General features: G+C 52.4%; 2 protein-coding genes across 2 annotated transcripts; one reads left to right on the forward strand and one right to left on the reverse strand.

The window, feature by feature from the left end:
• Positions 1–1510: 1510 nt before the first annotated feature.
• BBS2 (Bardet-Biedl syndrome 2) lies at positions 1511–16239 on the reverse strand. The gene is made up of 17 exons (XM_042834798.1): positions 16123–16239; positions 15820–16047; positions 14703–14828; positions 14363–14425; positions 13274–13351; positions 11041–11145; positions 10430–10516; positions 9101–9236; positions 8052–8191; positions 7370–7514; positions 6399–6570; positions 5362–5491; positions 4551–4682; positions 3887–4024; positions 3339–3451; positions 2521–2669; positions 1511–1972 (listed from the first exon to the last, which is right to left on the reverse strand). The coding sequence occupies exons 1-17, from the start codon at positions 16237–16239 to the stop codon at positions 1866–1868; spliced, it is 2166 nt and encodes a 721-aa protein (XP_042690732.1). The 3' UTR covers positions 1511–1865.
• Positions 16240–21556: 5317 nt separating this feature from the next.
• LOC122169047 (metallothionein-1) lies at positions 21557–22541 on the forward strand. Its single transcript, XM_042834827.1, has 3 exons — positions 21557–21634; positions 21757–21822; positions 22312–22541. The coding sequence occupies exons 1-3, from the start codon at positions 21604–21606 to the stop codon at positions 22404–22406; spliced, it is 192 nt and encodes a 63-aa protein (XP_042690761.1). The 5' UTR covers positions 21557–21603; the 3' UTR covers positions 22407–22541.

Genomic DNA, 22541 nt, shown 5'->3' on the forward strand with positions numbered 1-22541 from the left:
TTGTTGTTGGAGGAAATCAGCTGCAGCGCAGGTCTGGACTGTGACCCAGAGACTGACAAGCACTGCAGACAGGCTGCCAAGAGCAAAACAGAGCTGGGACTGGAAGTGCCTGGTGAGCAGCCCTGGAAATTAGGCTGATGGGAAAGCTGCTTTCTGATCACAGGCTCTCTGATCACTGAATGGACTACAGAAATGTTACCAAGCAAGCATTAAGGTTTCGAACATAAAGAGCAAAAGAAGAGCTGGAAACAGTGGGAACAAGTACAGCAAGTGGCAGAAAGCCTGAGACTTGTGCCAAGAGACTGTTCCATAATCAAGGCTTACAGTTTGCTCGCTTAGAACAGCATGGGTGGCTCACCACCCTCCTCACCAAGAAGCTGGATTTGACTAACAACCAGGTTCCTAAAGGATTCAAATGAGCTCCCGCTGCTGATTTGAAGTGACAGAGATCCACGCATTTGGCAGCTCAATTCTTCATTTTGAAAGGCTGAAGCCCTGGCAAGGGACTGTTCTGGAGGCTAGAACACAGTACAAGAATTAATTTTCCCATTCAACTTATTGCCAGTGGCTGCTCTGTGGCAACCAGCAGGCTGCTGGGTTTAATTCAGAGTTAGCACGGAAGAGACAGAGCACTTCCATGAGGTGAGTGCAGCTGACAGCCCTGAGAAGCTGCCCAAGAACCCCTCTGACAGAGGTGATGGGCTGCCTCCTCCCCACACCACAGAGCAGGCAGGACGAAGGGGCAGGAGCTGGGAGCCCTGGCACACAGCCTCACCCTGTTCAGGGTATTTTTAGCTTCTAGGAGAAGTTTGTTTTGGCAAAGGTTCTGCGCTATCTTCACATCTAACCTACAGCTTCATTGTAATACATAAATCCAATTTAAAAGATCCCACAACTAATAAACAGTTTTGAGCCACGGGACAAGAAATTTATCAAGACCTCCTGATCCCATTGCATACTGCTAGCTCTTTGTTACACACCAAGCCTGGCCGTGTACTCTGTTTTCCTCATTCCTGAAATGCACCCTTGCCCATCCAGCATCTGCAGCTTTATCCAGCAGTACTGTGGACAAGCAGCTGAAAGCAAAGCTCCCTGCAGTGTGGGTGTGAGGAGTGTCAGGTATGAAACCAACTGCTTCCTACCTTCCTACGCTGGAACCCAGCAGCTTTCAACCAACTGGCTGCAAAGCCAGCAGTTATCCCTTTGCTGCTTCTGGTGCAGTGGACTGCAATTTACCAAAGCAGCAGCACATCCCTGCAATGAAATCATGGGTTCTCTGATGCAGAATAACACAACTGGGGAGCACAAGCTGACTGCAGAAGTTGGAAGCAAGTTCCAAAAACTTGATTCTGAAGTTAGCAGATTAGTGGTCCCGTGTTTGAGATTTCAGTCAGCTCCAGGTTCCTTAGCTCCAATGCAAACCCAGTGACAGACAAACCCTGAACACGGCGCGTTCACAGACCTTTGTTTCATCTTTCAGCAAACAACTGTACGCATCACCCCAACTAAATCAGAACAAAAGCAGCCAAACCGGTCTGTATTTTAATGGGAAAACTGATGCCCAACTACAAAATATATTAAAATACACAAATAAGTTACTGTATGAAAAATAAATGCTTCACAGATACACCTCTGCCTTACATAAATTCCTCCCTTGCACTTACATCTGATGCACCGTTCAAGAAGCCTCCTGTCCTCTGGCCTGCAGAAATAACATTTCTGGACTGACGCCTTAACTAACATCCAACCTTTGCTATTACCTCACCCTACAGCAGAGCAGGGAATGAATGAGATGCTTGTTGGCTTTGGTCCTACAGCCTGGAAACATCACCACTACACAACCGCTGTTCCTCTCTCTGGTTGTTTTAAGAAGATGCGACCCCTGAACGCATTATCCTGAACAGCGTGTTGAAGTTGTTGCTTCTTATTGCATCCCGGCAAGCAGCGATCACCTGTGCCTTAGGTTTGCCAACTGTGAAGTGAAAAAACAGAAAAAAATCAGTTAGAAGGAGAAAGAAGTGCTGAAAATAGGTATGAGGCTCAAAACGCAGAGGTCTCAGAACGTTTTTAAGCAAACAGTGAAGTGTTTCTTTAAATAAAGCCCTTTCTTGAAAGCATTTTCCATAGCTCCACTACAAGGCAGCTTGAAGGACTTGTTGAAAGGGGAAAGCTATGAATATACAACAAAATGCATCCTTCACCAAAGGCTGACAGAAGCAGTAATAATAAAGACTGACGGCTTTGCTTGTGTCAGTAGCTCTTCTTTTTTTATTTTTTTTTTTAACTGAGCTAGCTATAAATGAAGAACTGAAACAAAGCCATTGAGTTCCATACCACCCAGAGAACTGAAAACTGCTTTGAGCTTTCTTCCCAGAACACCGGTCGCGTTCCCCACCATGAACAGCTGGCTATCTGGGCAGTCAAAGGCCGCTTCTACCACTGAAGCAACCCGTCTGGTGTCTGAGATATCAGCCTCAGTGGGGCTGGAGACTCCCATCCCCCCGAGACGCACACGCTCACCACGTAGCCGCCCGGCCCTCTGGATGGCTTGATTCACTGCTTTCAGATTGCTCAACAGCTCCGTGTGATTGTTGCAACGAATTTTGTACTGATTGATCAAATCCCTGTTCAGATCGTACAGCTCGACGTACCGCGTCTTCATGTTTTTCCTGGGGAGACAATCAGCACGGTGAGCTGAATCTCTGGGGACATGACAGCGACTCCTGGCCTGTCCATAGGAAGCTGCAGCAATGCACAGTTGTAGGGCTGCCACGGTTACCTGCATGACTGCAGCTACAGCACCACAGAGCCGTCTAGACATGCTGGTTAGCCTCATTACTGAACAGGAAAAAAGAAAGAGACGTCTATCTTGGTAGACTCTTTATGCAGATGCTGCATGCCCCAATGAAAGTAAAACAGGCCAGCAGGATTCAGACCTCTTTACTGCTGCCCTTAGCAGGAAATGAGCAGAGCACAGGACGGCACAGTGAAGGGCCTGGAACTGAACATTTCAGACTGGGTGTTATCAAAGGTACACCTACCAGAGACAGCTTTCGGTTCCTCCTCCCCTTACTGCGTCCTTTCTAAGCTCTTACCTTCCCAAGGCCAGTTCAAGGCCAAAACCTGCACTCTTGCCTCCCCCAGGCTTGCCTCCCCCTAAAAAACAGGGCAAGGCTCAATGACAGCTCATGGTAGAACCAGCCAAGGTACCACCCTGCTCAAAGAACTGTAACTGGGCATCCCTCCCACTACACAAATGCTTTTGTGCTTTTTTTCCTGCCTGAGAAGCAGACACTGGCTGTCCTACACCCAAAACACACAACGTGGCAACTGCTCACATGTCTCCCAGGAGCCGTGCATCTTCTGCCTGAACCAGCATGACACGGATGAGGTTGGAGTGGTCAGCCATGTCAGCAGTGAGCCGCTGATTCACCAAGTGATGCTCATCCACCTGGCCAAGGCAAACACCCATGAGAAAAGGCCTTCAAGCACTCTGGGAATTGTTTAAGCTACACCCCATCCCACTATAATAAGAAATAAAGTTCCAGCTTAACCAACCCAGGACCATCCTCCTTTCCCTCACCCCCCAGCTGCTGGAGCAGCACCTTTTAGCCTACAAAACGATGCTCAGGATGAGATGCACACCTTACACCCTGGCCCAAATCCACAGCTCAGTCTCCCACACAACCTATTTACATTATTCTAAACAGTCAGCTGCTGGGGACCAAAACCCTCTTCCATTTAACACACAGAACGTTGAGGGTACCCCTCATCCTTTGCACAGGATAGTTAGCAAGTCACTGCTGGCTGATTTACATGAAGAAAAAGCAGTTTGGAGATCCTTAGTTTTTTCCTCTCGTACCAATGCCCCCCAATTCCTTCTCACCTTTACCAACACTTTCCGCAGCTCCTCAAAGTATGCAGGGAAATCTGCTTCCACCTGCAGATCTTCAATTGCCAGAAAGGAGGCCATGGACTGGATGATGTCACCAGCTAAATCAATATCATCCGTGCTGATAGAGATCTGTCAGAAAGGACAAGGAAGCACTTACATGCTCTTCCATGCCAAAATATCTCCCAGAACAACTCAGCAGGGCTGCCTGGAGAACAGCTGCTTAGGCTCAAAGCAATTCATTCTAAGAGACAAGACTGCTGCAAGGACAAGCTCCAAGGCTTACTGGAGATAACCCTGATTTCAAAGGGGTTTTTACTGAGGTGTGGGGTAAAGGGGAATTTGTGCATACAAGGACAGCACAGAATTTATGGGCAGCCTCTGTGTTTCAAACTGCAGCCCCGTGGAACCACTCCATGTGGAACAAATGCCTTCCTACTCTTTTGTAGCCTCAACAATTCGCTTTGTTGACTGGCACTGGAATTTTGCGCACTAGCAGCAACACAGACTCCAACTGCCAAAAGACACCCCCAAAACTCGAGTACTTCCTCTGCCTGTTCAGTCCTCCTTCATTCTCACAGCCCCACGTTGGAACCACCCTTAAGATTCAGCGGTGTGTAACAACATGGGCACTCCCCTTGTCTCTGAAGTTACTCACCTCGCCACCAGGCTTGATTTTGATGAGGAGCTGGCCTGCATTACGAAGGGAAGTGAAGCAAACCTGAAAGGGAGCGCTCTGAAACTCCGCATCCTCTGGTAGCAAGAAGCTCTGATTCAGCCACATAATAATCTTGCAAAAAATAAAACAAAGAGCATCAGCCATCAGCTGTGTGCGAAGTCTGGAGAGCCATGCAATGGCCCTACATGTGCACATGACACCAGGGCTCCGTTCAGGTTATCTTGGGAGCTCCATTCACTCCAATTCATCTCTCATATCAATGCTGGGAACTTGTTGAGATGGGAGCATTTGGCTCCCTGCTCCAAAGTAGAATCTTTGCAAGAAAATCAAATCTGACAATAGGAGACCAAAGACCAAAAAGTACAATAAGGCCCAGAGACAGGGGAAAGCTAGGAAGCAAAGCTGCATTCCACCATAAGAATTTAAAGGAAATTTTCCCTCAATCTTGCTTTGCTTTTTTTTTTTTTTTTTTTTTGCCTTGACCACTTAACATGGGAAAAGTCATGCAGGCACGACAGAGCCCCGCAGTTACGTGGGAGCAGATGGGCTCTCATCACTGCCATCTCACAATTCAGACCTTGCAGAACCTACACTGCAGCTCCACTGCTCACTTGCCAGCTACCTGAGCCATCCTCTGGGCACCACGTTGCCTCTATCCTATTCTCTGCAAAACTCCAAAGGCTGGGAGCACATAATAATATTTCCTCTTGGAAATCTCAAGCTAACTGCCATCCCTCCGTGTGCTGTGTATCAGCAGGACCAGGCAGCAGGCAGCAGAGCAATCACTCACCCTTTGCGGCCTCTCATTCGTTGCACAGCTCACAAAGCTCAGCGGCTCCATGGCCGAGTCCGGGCTGCTCAGGGCATACATTGAAAAGCGGGGGAGCTGTTTGGTCAGCTCAAATACGTAGAACTGTGTGCTGGAAGAATCCAAAAGGAAGGATGGTTACTAACATCACAGAGACTCAACTCCTACAAGAGCTGCTGGGTCTCTTGTGGCTGAGCATTAACATCAGCAGCTCCCAGTGATAGAATCAACTGCTTAACACTGGTAAACAGCTGGAAGCTGTGGGAATTGGAAATTCCAGGCTTAACACATCCCTGTATGAGGCGGAATGATTCCTCCCCATTGCCTACATTTTCCGTAATCCTTCCAACAAAATACATGCTTACATTTAAGATTCTGCTACATAACTGGATCATTTATTAACAGTTTTGGCAAAGTCCTACTAAAAGCAGTAACAAAGAATAGAGGAAGCAAAAAGGGAATTCAGCTCCATACATTCTTTCTGCAGTGGTTGGCTCACACTCAAAACACAGCTCCCTGTTCAGGTGCTGCTTCCTGGGACGCTGCCAGATGCAGTAGATGTGAGCAGGGAGAAAGACAGATGTATATGAAGAAGAAACTGGAAAAATGTTGTCTTGAAAACAGGCATATCCTACTAGCCCCAAAGTCAGGCTCAGGGTCACTCTGTGGTCTGAAAGATGGCACAGTGCCTCCAGGTTTGCTCATGTACCATGGGCAGAGCTGCCAGCATCCAGGCCTTAAGAGGCAGATCCACAGCAATGCATGCCCTGGACAAGAACCACTCACTGCTCCTAGAAAGCAGAGCTGGAGCACAGCAGGACCCTATGAGTGCCTGAAGAAGAGCCCAGCAGCACAGGATAACAGCATGTACAAGAGGATATTCCAGCAATGAGAGAATTGAGGCATGGGGGAATTAATGGTACCGTTCCAGTGGGACAAGTGTGGAGCCACATCTCCAGTGTTTGCTGTCACACACAGCAAGCTGTGGAGACCAACAGAGTTCACAGCACAAACCTCACCTGTTCCCATAACCCACAAAGGCTTTGATGTGCAAATCCACAGGGACATCTTTGGGTGGAGTGAGGGGAACCCGAATGCAGCTTGAGAGGTTCTGGAGGCCGGGATGCAGCACGTGGCTCTCTCCTTCAAATATGCCCTCAGCAAAGATCAGCACAGCACGGATGATTGTGTCTTAGCAACAAGGAGAAAAAACAGTTTCTCAATGAACAGCTGTCATGTTAGCCACCATGTTCTTCAGAGTTAAGCACAAGCAGCTCTCCTGAACTGTGAACGTGCTCCAGATGAGCAGCACTACACCTGGAACTGCCTGCACCCTCTGTGTGCCTGGTGCTGGGCGACTTTGCTGATTCTGCTTGGTTCCTGCCCCAAGCCGAGGCCCAGCTGCATTCACACAATGCCTGCACCAACATGGTGCAGGAGCTGGAGCTCCAGGCTGCAGCACTCCCCACATCCCGTTTACCTGCATACTGCATAACCCACCCACAGGCATGCAAGATTGGCCGTGAATTTCTGGGACAGGTGCTCTGCTGCTGCCTTAGTGGGCTGGGTTTAATTGGCTGGTTGCTTTTTATAACAAAAATGCTGTTATGGATGTTTATCCCTCCCTACAGATGGTTGCACTTAGTGGTGGGCACTTTGTTTTCACTGGGGAACAACAGCACTCTTCATTAATGCTTACAGTCAACACAAAGAGTGCTGCAGGGATCCCCAACAATCATTTCATCCAAGCTAAGTGTTAACTGCCTTGGAAAACAAAACACAATGAGAAACAAATCCCACCCAACTCCTCTCTCCCAAAACCCATCAAAGGAGCACAGCTTGACTCAAAACCGTGGAAGGAAAGCAGCCACAAAGGGGAAATTACAGACAGCGAAGGGGAGACAGGCAAAGCATCAGCTAAATATAACTAAACGTTTGCATGAATTTACATGGAGATCAGTGGTGGTGGTGGTTGCAGACTGCGGCTCACCATTGGTGGTGGAGATGCACAGCTCCACGTGAGCAGACTGGCTGTCAGAGCCCAGGTTAACCGACAGGGAGGTCTGCAGCTGGGTGTTGGCTGGAATCACACCTCTCTGCCCATCAGCTTCCTTCAGCTGCGGGCTCAGCTCAGCCTGTTCCAGAGCACAAAACCCTTCAGGAACACAATCTCCATTTTCACCATTTTTATTCTAGCAAGCTAAAAGACATGCGTTTTCAATTGTAAGCACAACTCTGTGTTTTTGCCACTGTGCTCTTTTACTCTTTCAACGTGAGCCTGCTTGTTCCTCACACTGCTTTGCAAAGCGCTCTGTGCCTTCCCCGTGGAGGTGGAAGCACACCTACACCCTGGCAGTGCTCTCACATAGCCCCTCTGACTCCCAGGTTGGCTCAGGCTTTGAAAATTACAATTTTCAGACAATTTCGTGCTGAACCAAAGCCCATTCTGTTTAACTGCTCCAGCAGGCAGACAAGGCGAGGAGAATATGACTTATTAAATAAGAAAAGCACGCTCTGCACTTGCACAAGGCACAAGCAGGAATCCCAAGCAGACAGTCTCACTGCAGATTACAAGCTACAGCTCTGACTTGTCCAGACTGCCCCACGACCTCCTCCCACCTTTATAGCAATGGGAAGCCAGGGCTTGGCCCCACACGCCGCATAAGTGGTACCTTTGCGTTTTCCTCATAATTTCTTAACTCCAGCAGCAGGTTTTGTTTCTTTTGACTGAGTTCTCGGATCACGTCCTGCTCTGCACACGTATCCATCAGGTTTCCCTTCATCTCCTCACCTCCCGGCAGATAACCCCGCACTGCACAGAACGAACACACACAGATCTGACACTTACACACACAGCCCAACGAGGACAAGAGACCTTCTCAACTGCATGCAGCCCCTTGGAAAGGCTTGGGATGGGGCTGAAGTGCTGAATCCCAAGTGAAGCACTTCCCAGCAGCCTGAGATTAAGACAGACAGCAAAACACTGTGCCATTGCACAGGACAGGCTTTTGTTCCCAACGGGTTGTGCTAGACCTGTTTGTCTCAGGCCACTGCAGCCAAGCAGCTGGATCATCACACCAGTGTCTCTCCTGGAGCCATCACACAGCCCCATAAACTCAAACTGAGCTAATTTAAGTATCTATGGTCATATCTGTTTCCATTCACAGCAAGCAGGTGTCACTTATTGAAAGTCTGGTGGATAAAACCAGCAGCTCTGCAGTCTCAGAAGAGCATTTTCCAGGAAACAAAGGGCTGTTAACACCCAACATTTCTAATACAATAACTACTCACAAAACCAAAATACATATACGTTCTTTTACTTCTCTGCCCCCCTTTAGTGACTGTTAAATAGCCAAAGAATCACACACAAAAAAAAGACCTCCCATATATTCGTCCTTCATGCTGTTGCCTGAAGAACCACAGTCTTTACTGAGTATATTTCTCTTTGCACTTTTAGGATAGGACTTTGTCATTTAGGCAAATGGATTTTGGTGGCATCTTGGATCATAACGACATACACACTGATTAGCACAGAGAAGGCAATATCTGAATCCCGTTAGCAGATAGCCTAACGCAAAATTCCCTTCACTTCTCACAAAGCCAAGGGAATCTGGCACACAGAAACGCTTACAGAACAGAATCAGAGGTTAGCTCATCTGAGACGACACGATACGCCTGACACTGCTGCGTGCAGAACTGGTGTTTCAACCAGCCCTCCTACCTTCACCATCAACCGAACAGCAGATTAACTGCGTGCTCCCATCCATCCTGTAATCCCCTTCCACCACTCCTGCAATCGAGGAAGCAAAGTTGTCCTTAAAGATGACCTCCCCGGTTCGGTCACTGCGTGCATCAACCTGGAGCAGCACAGAGATGAGGGACATGAACAGAACAGCCAGCTCCAAAACACACATCGTGGTGGCGTTCACCACTCGTGGAGCTGCAGTCCTGCTGAGCACAGGGCCACAGATGGAAGATACATTATCAGGAAGCGACCTGTCGACAGGTTCAGGTGAAAGGAACTGCTCTTCAGAGATGCAGCTACAAACAGCAGGAAGGAAGAAAAGGGGACCACACGCCGACACAGGGAAGGCTGTGCACACGTGGATGCAGTGATGATGGATGCAGACTGGACGTAGCCTCAATGCAGTATGCACAGCTTTTTGGCTAAGCTGCTGTCCTGCACTGATGAACAACTTTTAGTTATCTTTGAAGGGAAGAGGATGGAGCAGGGGGCTCAGCTCTGCACAGCACATCTGTGCCAAAGCACAGCACCCAGCAGTGCTGTTTCCAAGAGCTGGGAGCTGCTTCAGGCCAACAGATGGGGGAGGGCCTGCAGCTGAAAGAGCAAAAGGCGTACAGAGGAAGGGTGCTCACTTTAGCAATATTAGACACCTAGTCCAACAGAAGTTGCAACATACCCGGGCTCTAGGCTGCCAGCTTGATACAAAGTTAATTAAATTCCCCTAGGCTAATGAGAGTAATGAGAGGTGCTATGAAAGCAGATTTACCAAAAAAAAAAAAATTGGCAAGCTGCGTCCAAGAGAGAATTGGCAACCAGAACAGCCATTTTTGGCAAGGGGAACACCAAGCAGCAGGCTTAAGAGCCCAGACTGAGCTGCGTGGAACGCCTCGACATCAGATTAAATGACACTGATGGATTTACACTAATCCTGCCACAGCCAGGACCGACGCCGCTGCCCTCTCCCATAACCACTCGTCCCCTGCAGCTGGAGAACATTCAGGAAACACAGCAGAAGATGATTACCATGCACTCAAGACAAAGCTGAAAAGAGACACGGGAGAGCTCTAGGATGTTGCATGTGATCTTTGCTACCATAGAAACAGCTTACCACACCTTAGCAATTCACTCTGAACTAAGCAGAGGAAGGTTTTCTCTGGCAAGGACTCCCCAGGCAAACTAGGTTTACCACGACAGCTCCTCAGCAGCCTTTAATATTCTGTCTGCTCTACTTAAGACCATTTAGCGGCCTGGTTCAAACACAGCTTGCAGACCCACAGCTCCTCGCTCCCTGCAGCACACACTCACCTTCCCATTGGACCAGCCGGTGATCAGCTCACACACACCATCAGAATTCAGGTCAAATGCATGGATGCTCATCGCATGGTTCTTAGACTGAGGACAGAAAACAGCACAAACTACGCTTGGGTGCACCTTCTAACCTGACACATGCAAGACCCTGGAGAATGAGTCTACAGAAAGGAAAAATTAGCTTTGAACACATACGATGTAAGACACATTCAGTGCCTGGAAAACAATCTGTTGGTTTAACAACACAGCCAGAGGCATTTCCCAACAACAAACTCACATTTTTCTGCTGGACCTCTGGTTGCTGAGTGACCCCACAAAGCTGGAGCATCGCTAAGCATATGGTTTTAGCAGCGTTAAGTCATCGCCAACAATCCCAAAAGAACTGAAGGAACTGACATACTGTTGATTTTGCTTGGATCTATAAAAACGGGTTTGTTTTGTAATACGGTAATTACATCAATTACATAATTACATGACATACAAACTATGCTCAGTAGAAAATGTCAAACCGTCTACGGAGTTTGGGCAGCATCAACAAGCAGAGATCAGCTACCAGCTCCCCTGGAGGCTTCAAGCTCTCAGTGCTGATGCTGCAAGGCAGGACTGACCTTAATCCTCCAGTAGCGGGACGTCCTGTCATACACTCCCACCGTGCCATTGGAAAGAGCATAGCCAAAGCGACTGCCATACATGGGGCTGAGGGCAGTCACAGTCTTGGAGAGGGAAGGGAGAGATAGAGAGAACACAGCAGTGAGAACACACCAACTTCTGTACCCCCAAGAGCAGCCTACACACAGCCTCCACATGAACCGCACTCCATTGGAAGCTAGCTGTAATCAAGACCACTGTGTGGAGCACAAAACACCAAAGGAACTGTGTTTAGAGCTCAGTTTAACCCCACCAAAAGCCTTGCAGGGTTTCCTCACACAAGCTGTGCTGTCTGTGTTAACGCACAATTCAACAAAGCTTGCAGAACTGCCCTCAAACTGTGTTTTGACCAAGTATTTATTACCACAAACAGCAGCACAACTGCTCAGAGGATTCTTGTGGTCTCTGGTGCTAACACCCAAAAACTGCTCCCCACACACAGCGCTCCCTGGAGCTTCAGGACCTGAGGATGCAAAGGAGTTCAACATTACACGGGCTGGGAAAACCCTAGAGATATTATTGGTAGAAAAGCTCTGCCCGAGATCAGCACGATAAAAATTAACAGCTCCCACAGTTGGCTTCTGCTGGAAGACAATCAGAACAGCAGGCCAGGCATTACCTCAGTAACGGCTCCAGGGAAAGACCTGAGAGTCACAGCCCAGAGTGTTTCTCACTCCTTTTAAGACACATTACCCCACAGCTCCTCACTGAGCAAGGCCTCTCAGTGCTTGGACTGCAGCCCTTCTCCATGCACAAACACTGCACAACTCAGTGCTGGAGGAACAGACGCGAGCAGCCGCCCGCTCTCCTGTACAAAGCAGCTCAGTCCTTCAGTTCAATCCTTCACACAGAACCCAGACCTTCCCACTGTGAAGATTTCCAGTGAATCCATCCCAGTCTACTGGGAAGGAACCACTCATCACCACCATGTACACGAGCACCCTGGGGTCAGGTTTAAGGCACGCACAGCATCCCTCATGGGAGTCCTGGCGCCCATGACTCAGTCCTGCACAGTTATCTGCACACAGCCACGAAAGACACAGGTAAGCCAAATTCATCTCAGCTGAGCACGCTCCTGGATTTCTTGCTATAGAACACTGTTTTCAAACCCTTTGCCCTTCTTCTCCAAAGCCTTTCCCATGTAACACCACCCTCCAAATCCTGAACTCCCTGGGAGGACAGAGACCCCAGACAGAGCAGAACCCACCCACACAGCAGAACTCCCTGTCCACCCAAAGCACCCATTTATCACAAATCACAGCAACCTTTGTGATCTGTTCCAACAGAATTAAACACCGAGAAGGCAAACTACTCAAGTCTTCTAAAAGGAGCACAATGCACACAGCTGTTGTCCCCTGCCTTTAGGTTTGGTGAAGCTGCATCCTTCCAAACTAGAGCAGAAAGACTGCAGTAGGCCTTAAGGCTGTGCAGGCATGAACTTAAAGCAATTTGACCGTAGATCTGGAAACAAACAGCACGTGAGAGCCACAGACTGCTCCCTTCCCTTAACTAGGAATCACAACACAACCCCAGATTGGTTATCAGAGAGCAGAACATACTGCTTACAATGCCTGGCTCTAATCCTACCAGCAGTAACAGCTTCCTTTCCTGGAAAACAGCCTGTACTGCTCCTTAAGACTCTCTGTAAGCAGTTTAATAGCTAACTAAGCCTTCCAGTCCTAACTTGGGCAGCAGGGAGACCTCAGTTTTTCAAGGACAAAGCTCTTAATGCAGATGCTACCGAGGCACAGCCCTGTTTATACAACTTGTGTGCAATGGAGATTCTTTCCACCCTGCCATCCCCCATGTGGACACACTCGAGACAAGCAACTTCATCACAGAGACAATGAATTCGAGAACTGCAGCAGAGGACGTCCTGTAACGCAGAAGGCAGTGTGTCAGCCACAGGGCCCTGCCAGGAACACACAGCCCTTTGGCCAGGGCCCTGATTTCCAGGCAGGTCAGTTAAAGGTTTGTAAACAAACATGTCAGAAACCTCATCCAAGTGTTATCAAAGGCGTCGTTAAACTCTGACTTTTGCAACTCTGGAAGGACAGACACAGTGCCAAGTAGGTAACTATTTACCTACACAATGCATTTAAACCAGAGTAACCAGAGCAGCTGTACACAGCAGTACACAGTGTTTTGAGTTCCACCCACAATTACAATAAATATTAGCTGCAAGTAATTTACCTCTGTTTCTGACATTTCTGCCACGATCACATCTTCTTTAAACACTCGGATGTCAAAATCTTCAGAGCCAACAAGAAGCTGCAAAAATAACACAGAAACTCAAAACCACTGAACCACACATCGAAGTGTCACCAATCCTCCTACAAGGGTGGCTGCCCTACTGCAAAGCAAGGGCAAATTCACAGAACCACAGAATGGCCTGGGCTGCAAAGGAGCACAGTGCTCATCCAGTTCCAACCCCCTGCTGTGTGCAGGTCACCAACCAGCAGCCCAGGCTGTCTAGAGCCACATCCAGCCTGGCCTTGAATGCCTGCAGGGATGGGGCATCCACAGCCTCCTTGGGCAACCTGTGCCAGTGCCTCACCACCCTCTGGGGGAAAAACTTCCTCCTCATATCCAACCTAAACCTCCCCTGTCTCAGTTTAAAACCATTCCCCCTTGTCCTGTCACTGTCTACCCATGTAAACAGCCGTTCCCCCCCATTTATATGCTCCCTTCCCTACTGGAAGGCCACATAGAGGTGTCCTTGGAGTCTTCTCCAAGCTAAACAAGCCCAGTTCCCTCAACCTTTCTTCATAGGAGAGGTGCCCCAGCCCTCTGATCATCCTAGTGGCCTCCTCTGGACCCATTCCATGGGTTACATCCAGTTTGAGCCCAAAACGGGTGAGCAAAGAAGACACTGGCTCTTTATCAGGTCTTCCATCTTCTCATTCCCTATCACAACGCAGGTGCCTTGTGAGCAATGATAAGAGACATTACATTTCTCCTGTACTTCTGGTGTGGTACACGGACATAAGAGCACGGCCCACGACAGCTGGCCACGCACTCACCAAGGCAAGGCACTACCAGTGCCAAGACCCAAAGATGCCTCATTTCCCTCAATCCAAGCAGCACCAGAGAGCAGTGCAGCTCCATGAACGTGGATTGAGCCACTGTGTGTGCTTCTGCCAGGCTGCAGCCTGGAAAAGGGACAGCTTCCTCATCAGGATCCCTCTGCTGATCACCTAAGCCAGGTGCACTCGCTAATCTCCCCTTCACTGCAATACCATGAAATCAGCTGAATTCACATATACATGGCTACAAACAAACCTCAGCTTTGCCATCGCCATCGAAGTCGCACAGTGCTAGGGACCGAACGTTGTCTCCTGTAACCTAAAATGAGAAAGGCTGTCTTCAGTATTGAGGAAAGCGGTCAGAGGGTGAACCACTGTTATTATCCCCAGTGCAGTGAATGCAGTTGACATTCAAGCACCATTTGATGCAACGAACACAGGTCAAAACACAGTTTAAGCTCTGAAATGAAATAAGAAAGCTGTTCAACAACCAAATTATTATTTATTGTATTAAAAAAAACCCAAACACCCAACATGGCAATTCATGCCATCAAAAGGGACTTTCAATGAAGCCAAAGCGTTATGTGTAACCCTACCGTCCAAAAGAGGTCATTTCCTTCATAGTCAAAGCCTTGCAGGGCACAGTTGCCACCAATAATAGCGAGAGGAGATGGTATATCCCCCAGCTTTCCAAGAACAATTGCGTTGGCTCCATCTGAAACCTACGGAGGATCATTAAAGGAACAAAACCGAGTGTGAGGCATCAGAATGCAGACATGAAAACATCACCATGCTTCCTTCCCAGCAGTGCTGGGGATGCACAACCACACCTCCATGCATGCACATCTCTCTCACATCATGGGGCTGCTTACAGCAGAGGGATGGCAAGGACACGATGAGAGAGCACCGATCTGGGAAGGGGCTAATAAGGATAATAACAGAATAACAACATGACACGTGAAGTCTGGCCAGCAGCCTGGTTAGGGCAGAAGCTCTAAGTCAGAGAACTGCGTTGTTATGACACGTGCACGTGTGGCAGCAGACTGATGCTCTAATGGAGAAGTTGTACTGTTGCATGAACCCAAGGCCTCCTCAAGTTTCTCCCAGCAGTCTCCGGTTCCCTGGCAGTTCCTGCTGCTCTCTGCTATTCCACAAATGCTAGCACTCCGCAGGACGTGCGCACTGATAGCTTAGACTGTCACAGTCCCACCAGTTGAGCTGAGCCCCAAACGCCCATCAGAACATCCTGTCCTGCCGGGTGCTGTGTTACACGTGGTGAGGGCTGGCTCTCTCACATGCTCAGCTGTATATTTTGTTTTTAACCTTTGCATCACGCGGTCACTGAGGCTGGAAAGACCTCTGAGATCCTGAGGTCCAACCATCAGCCCAGCACCAACACGCAGCACCAACACGCAGACCAGGTCTGTGTGTTCCTGGAACCGCCCTGGGGATGCGGACTCCCCCTCCCTGCCAGCACAGCGCTGCTCTTTGCGAGTCCCAGCACCCGACCTGGCCCTCACCCCATCGCTGCCACCAGGGAGCAGAGGCTGACACCCCCTCCCCACAGCCACCGCAGGGCTGCAGAGCCACCAGCCGTCCCCCGCACTCACCCACCCCGTTCACTCCCACAGCGCCGCGCTCAGACCCCTCGCAGCTCCTCCACGCCTTCCCTCGGGACGCTCTAACCCAGCCCTCCCCAGCACAGCAACTCGCCTCTCGGTAGAACAGGTCTGAGTTGAGGTGCACGTCGTACGCCAGCAGATGCGTGCCGCTGCCCACCAGCAGGCAATCCCGTCGCAGCGCGGTTCGGAGCGGCCCGGCCGCCAGGCACGTCACGGCCTGATTGACGCTGAGCAGCGACACGTGAGCGTCCAGGCCGCTGGGAGCCGAGCGGCTGCCGCCCGTCCTCGGAGCGGGGCTGTGAGGGCTGTGAACGAGGACCTGCGGGACACGGGCGGCGCGTCACACGGGGGCCGCCGTGCCGGGCGGGGATCCCGCGCCGCGCCGCGCCGTTACCTTCCCCGCCTGCGTGGCGGCCGCCAGGCACGGGTGCGCGCCGTCGAACCGGCCCAGCGCCACCGTGCGGGGCTGCAGCTTGTGGCTCAGCTTCAGCGTGAACACCGGCACCAGCATGGCGGCCACGGGAACCAGCGGAACCGCCCGCAACGACACCGCGTCACGGGGCGGGGCCGGGAACCGGATGGGGGGGGATGCGGGGGTAATTAGGGGAGTAATGGGGGTTTGGGTCTGCTAAGGGGGTCGGTTGGAGGTGCTGGGGATCAGTTAGGTGAGGTGGGGGGTAATTAGGGGAGTAATTTGGAGAGTAATTAGGGTCGGGAGGCAGCTAGGGGGTCGGTTGGGGAGTTTGGGGGTCAGTTAGGGGAGGTGGGGGGTAATTAGGGGAGTAATCAGGGGTTTGGGGGCTGCTAAGGGGGTCGGTTGGAGGTGCTGGGGATCAGTTAGGGGAGGTCGGGGTTAATTAGGGAGTGATTAGGGTTGGGGGGCACTAGAGGGGTGGTTGGGAGGTTTGGGGGTCAGGGGAGGTGGGGGGAATTAGGGGAGTAATTAGGAGAGTGATTAGGAGAGTAATTAGGGTTTGGGGGGCAGCTAAGGGGTCAGTTGGGGGGTTTGGGGGTCAATTAGGGGTCACAAGGGGTAATTAGGGAGTAATTAGGGGTTTGGGGGGCAGCTAGGGGAGCAATTGAGGAGGTGATTAGGAGCTTATGTGGTAGCTAGGGTGTCAGTTATGTATTTGGGGATCAGTTAGGGGACATGGGGGACAAATACGGGGGTAGTTAGGAGGTAATTAGGGGTTGTGGGGCAGCTAGGGGAACAGTTAGGAGTTTGGGGTCAGCTGGGGGCTGATTGGGAGTTTGGAGAGCAGTTGGGGGATCAATTAAGGGTTTGGGGAGCAGCTAGGGGGTCGGGATGTAGGGGGCTGTTGAGGTAATTAGGGGCCTGGAGGGCAGCTGGGGGAGCAGTTAGGGATGTGGGGGGCAGTGGAGCAGTCACACCATCATCTGTACCATCTGCTTCCCGCTGAGCTGCCTGTAAGGAACAGCTCTGACACCAGAAACAGCAGCAGGCCCATGTCTTCAGCCAAGACATGAGAGAGGAAAGCCAAGGACATCTGTGTGCCGTACAGCTGGATGGGAAGGGCCGCCCACAGCCCTGCTGCCTCCCTGCTGTGTGTTGGGCTGCATCGCGTCCATCCTTCCCAGCATCAGGAAGGGCCTGGTGGCAGAACTGCTGGGAGCACGGTGCCACGGGGGCCATTTCAGCATTCATTTCCCCTAGCTTCCAAAGCATGGCTGCAGACAGCAGAGCAGTCCCTTCAAAACATACAGCTCGTTTATTTAAAATAAAATCTTGGTGAGTTGTACAGAGACAAGAGCCTCCTCTGCTGTGTTCTCAGCCAGCACCCATCGGTTCCAGGGATCCGGCTCTCCTGGGGGAGCTCAGCCTGCCCAAAACACAGCTGGCATGGTTTGCTGGCTCAGTAGGCAAAGGCAGTGCAAGGAGCTGGCTGCAGCAGCACGGCAAGCATCGCTGCCCACCCAGGAGCTGACTGCTGGCAAAGGCTTCAAAAATAGCTCGAAATCCACCGTGTCCCTGTCTGACCGAAGCCTCTTGCCTGATGCGCCCTGGCAATGTGTTAAACCTGCTCAGATAGTGAGCAGTGGGTGGCTGGGGGAGATGCTGGCAAAAATCAACGTCAGAAGTCGTATAAGGGAGGTAAGGGGTGGGGGTGGGGATGGGAGTTGGGGTGGGGGATTGAGGGGTGGAGATTGAGAATGGGGGTTGGGGATGGAGAGAGGGATTGGGGATTGAGGGATAGGGATTGGGGATGGAGAGTAGGGATTGAGGATGGGGACTGGGAATGGAAATAGGGGTTGGGAATAGAGTTGAGGGATTGGGGATGGGAGAGCCACTAACTCCCCAAACCCAGCAGATGTGAGCTGTTTCTGCAGACATCAGACCAGGGCCACTGCTTGCACGGTTTCTGGCTGTGAAGACATCGAGAAGAGCATCACATCCTTTTATTCCCCGTGCTCACACTGAGGACTTGGTGTTGTGCAAGCTCAGACAAGTGTCTGCTCAGTGTCCCGCGGCGCTGCTCACCGCTCTGCCTTGGCTTCTAATTCCGAAAATTAGCAAGTGGGAAAGGGGAAAAAAAAAAAAAAAAAAAAAAAAAAGAAGAAGAAAGAAATATGCCCAAGGTAACGATACTTGGAAACTTCAGGTCACGTTCCAGCAGGGGAGGCGGCTCGCTGTTGGTGCAGGTGAGTTTGAAGTCTGTGGGAACCCGAAAGACATGAAAGGAAGGGAAAAAAGAAAATCCGGGCTGTACACGGGTAGGGCGTCGCAGTGCCACCGTCACGGCGATGAGTTACGGTGATGCCGAGACTCCCAAAGCCGCCGAACGAAGCAGGGCACAACGCGGTCCTGCCGGCAGCACTGCGCGAGCAGCTCGGCTCTCACGGGTCCCTTTATTTCTCAGTCCTCGCCCCTCGCTGCCCTGAGGGGCCGCAATTCTGCCCTCGTTACACCTTGAAGTAATCTCCATTCACATTTATGAGAGTTTCGGGATGAGACGGAGCGGCCCTTTCATCTCTGGGCGCGCCCGAGCGGACACCGCCCGCCCCGAAACCCACCGGAGCGCCGGGGGCGACACTCGGGGCACACGGGGGGTGCAGGGCCACACCAGCGGGGGGTGCAGGGCCGCACCAGCGCGTGGTGCAGCTCCGTTTGTTCGTTACGAACAACTCATTAGCAAATCGCTGCCCACCCTACGTGGTTTGTTTTGTGTTTTGTTTTTTTCCGAGGGAGAGGTCCCGCAGATAACAAACAGGCTGCGAGTGGAAAGGAGCCGTCGGGCGCTTTGAGTCACGGCCCCGCGCCTTGCAACGCGGATGGCAGCAGCCCACATCAAAGCCCGCTGCGGAGTTGGGAAAGCGTCACGTTCCTGCACGTCGTGCAATTCGTCCTTAATGAAAACCCGCACGGAGCCGCCCCTTGGGCAGCGGGTGGGAGCCCCGCAGAGCCCCCCGAGGGCTGCGCTCCCCGCATCGAGGAAGGCACAGCCCGCACCGCGCCCTGCCTGCAGCCGGGCACCGATGGGCCGTCCGTGCTGCACGATGCCACCTCAATCGGCCTCAGATGCTCAGCACGTTCGGGGCTGATTCACCCCCTGCCAGCAACACGGCACAGCGTCAGCACTTATTTCCCTTCCTTTCCCTGCACGGCGCTTTGTCGCCTCTGAACAGCGACGTGATCCCTGCAAAAAGCAGGTCTGCCAGCCTGCACTGCTTGGTGGGTAGGGTGTGTTGGCTGGGGGTGCTCGTGCCCCTTGGTTTCTCTGAGCACTGGGATGCTCCCAGGGTCCTCCGTGCCATGCCCTCCCCACTTCCATTGCCCAGCCCACGGTTCCCACCACTCTGAGCTGTGGCACTTGGCTAGAGGAGCCCCTCACTGTACCAGGTGACACCGTGGGACACAGGAAGGTCCTCCAGCAGCAGGTCCTCCAGCAGGACCTGGCACACAGTGGTTGTCACCTGCAGCACATCCCAGAACATCACCTGCTGCTGGATGATCACCTGCCCACCGTGTCACCTTCCCACCAGTCAGAGCCACCTGCTGCCAGGTGACACAGGTGCACATCATGGGGACGGTGACACCAGCTTGCAGAGCACCTGCACGGCTCCGCTGCTGCTCTCTGGGACTGGGATTTCCCCTCCCTTCCCTCATGCAAAGCAGGGATAGGGCTTGTGGCCAAGCTGGGAGCAGACAGGAAGAAACAGAGTCACATGCTAGCTCCCACCTCCGCACTCCTCCAGGAGATGCCACCAGCTCACAGAGCTTCCCAATGACATCCCTGCACAGCAGGCAGGTGCTGACAGCCCTGGCACTTGGGGTGATGCAGGTGATGAGTGCCAGTCATGCACGTGTTCCTGGGCATGGCTGTGTTTTCCTGAGCAGTTGTGATCACCCTGCAGGACACAAAGCCTGACTGCGGTGACACAGCAGCATGACACTCATGTGACGGCTGGAGAGCATCACCTGAGGCTATTCCAGCACTGCTCCCCCAGGAGGTGCTTGGGGCACGGCTGGGGCTGCATCCAAGCATCCCACACAAGCAGCCTTGGCACATGGGTCCCAGTTTTGCACTGTGATTTGGCACCTCATTGGCTTGTCATGTGCGGTGGGGACATGGGGACAAGCATCTGCCCAACGGTGGTGCACAGCTGGGTGGTTGGGACGAAGTGCAAACCCGTGGGCTCTGCCTCCTGTGGGCTTTCTGCACATTTCCCACCAGCGCCTGGCTCAGCTGCTGGCACCATTCCCTGCTTGGTCACCCAACCAGCTCCCAACGTGCCCAGGCAGATGGGTGGTAAAACACTCCTGGTCCCGCGGTTTAGCTGGATTAGCGTTGCCTCCAATGCAGCAGCAAGGCTCTGCAGCCAAGAGCCGAGCCTGGATAAAACCCCAAAGCACGGCAAGTTCCCAGCATGGCCACTGAGGGCTGCGGCACGGGCACATCCTCAGCCTCATGGCTCACATCTGTCACCCTCAAAGTGCAGGCGATGCTGGGTGCTGGTGCCGTGTGTGGTGGTCTCAGGGATGCGCATTAGCCATGCTCCAGGGAATGGGATGTTTGGAGGGGAAAACACCGGGGCCTGGAGCAGCAGTAGGGGCTTTTGGGGATGGGGGCAAAAAGGGGCTGCACGCAGCACATCGTGTGTGGGAGGATGCTCCACGGCTGGCAAAGCCTTCTGGCCACGAGGCAGTACCTCCCTGCACGCCGAATTGCTTTCGTTTCACAAAGAAAACAGAACACAGACATCATCCCTTCGGCACCTCCCAACCCGCGTCCCCGCGGCTCTTTCGAGTGGGCGTGCGAAGCTGCCGGCAAAGTTGGCCAAACCGATGGCAGCGCCGCGACTCCCCGCTACCCTCCTCCCTGCTAATTGTGTGCGGAAATTAATCGGAGCGGGAGGGGGGGTAGAGTGGGGGCACGACGGCGGGGTGCCGGAGGGCTGCGGGCTCCGGCAGGGCCGGTCGGGTCCGTCGGTGCGGCCGCTGGCAGTGAGGGCGGTGGGGACGTGGGGCGGTCATGGGGGAGGGGGCTGTGCCGGTGTGCCGGGCTCACGTCCTCCTCCAAACGCCCCGCAGTTTTAGCATAGGAGGTTCAGGGCGGGGACGGGACGGCGGTGTGATGAGCTGCCCGTTCTCTGCAAGCACGCCGATGCGTGTATATCTGTGTATCCGTCCATCCGCCCGTCCGTCCCGGGGTGGCGGTGACCCAACGCATCGTCACCCACAGGGACGGGAGCGGTGAATCAGCAGCGCCCGGGGCGGCAGCGGGCAGAGCCGTGCGCAGGCTGCGAGCGGGAGGGGGGCGGAGGTTTTGCACTCCTCTCTCCCGCCGTGGATAAATAGCGGCGGCTCGGGCAGCGTGAAGCTCCAGCCTCTGCACTGACGTCCAGCAGCCGCGTCATGGACTCCCAGGACTGCCCGTGTGCCACCGGTAAGCCCTGCCGGGGCTGCAGCATCCCTGCGGGGCTGCGGGCTGCTGCTGCAGCGGGGACGCCTGGGGTGGGGGAGCTCGGCCTTTTTTCCCCTTTTATCCTCATTTCCTCTCGCTTTCAGGCGGCACCTGCACGTGCGGAGACAACTGCAAATGTAAAAACTGCAAATGCACATCGTGCAAAAAAGGTGAGGCAGCTCCCATCCCCCTTGGAGATCAGAAACACTCAGTGTTGGTTTTTTTTTTCCACTACGCATCTCCACTCACATCACATCAAATCAGGCTCAGGAATCCCTTTCCCAGATATCACTTTGCTCATTCTCTTTTTCTTTCGGTCCTCAGAGGATGGGAGGTTGACTCTGTGATAAGCATAACCCCAAGTCCAGATATTCCCGAGGCTCAGCACTCATTGATGCCAGGCAGGGGGGAACCAACACTGCGATGCTCTTTGCTTGCCTTCTGTCTGCTCCAGACACACTCAGAGTGGGTGGGAGGGTGCTTGGGGGTCTGCATGGGTGAGGGTGCCTGGGAGAGGTACCCAAGGAGGGAGGAGACATTGCCAAATGAGGCTGGGGATGATGCCCAGCCATCACAGCATCAGTGCGGGGAGGGGGGTGATGGGAACCCAGCATCCCAGATCATTCCCTCACCCCAAAATGTGTCTCTTTTCTCCCCAGGCTGCTGCTCCTGCTGCCCTGCAGGATGTGCCAAGTGTGCACAGGGCTGTGTCTGCAAAGGGCCCCCCTCTGCCAAGTGCAGCTGCTGCAAGTAGCGACCCCCCCCCCCCGCCACGACAAGGAAAACTAACCTTATAGTATGTGTTTTTTTATATGTGTGTTCGGATCGTGTCAGTGTTCAGCACATGTGGTGTGCCATGAGCTGCCTGAATAAAGCTGTGTGTATATAA

This window comes from Centrocercus urophasianus, unplaced genomic scaffold, assembly GCF_019232065.1.
Source record: "Centrocercus urophasianus isolate 14NV4802_14NV808 unplaced genomic scaffold, USGS_Curo_1.0 seq_49, whole genome shotgun sequence".
Classification (NCBI taxonomy): domain Eukaryota; kingdom Metazoa; phylum Chordata; class Aves; order Galliformes; family Phasianidae; genus Centrocercus; species Centrocercus urophasianus.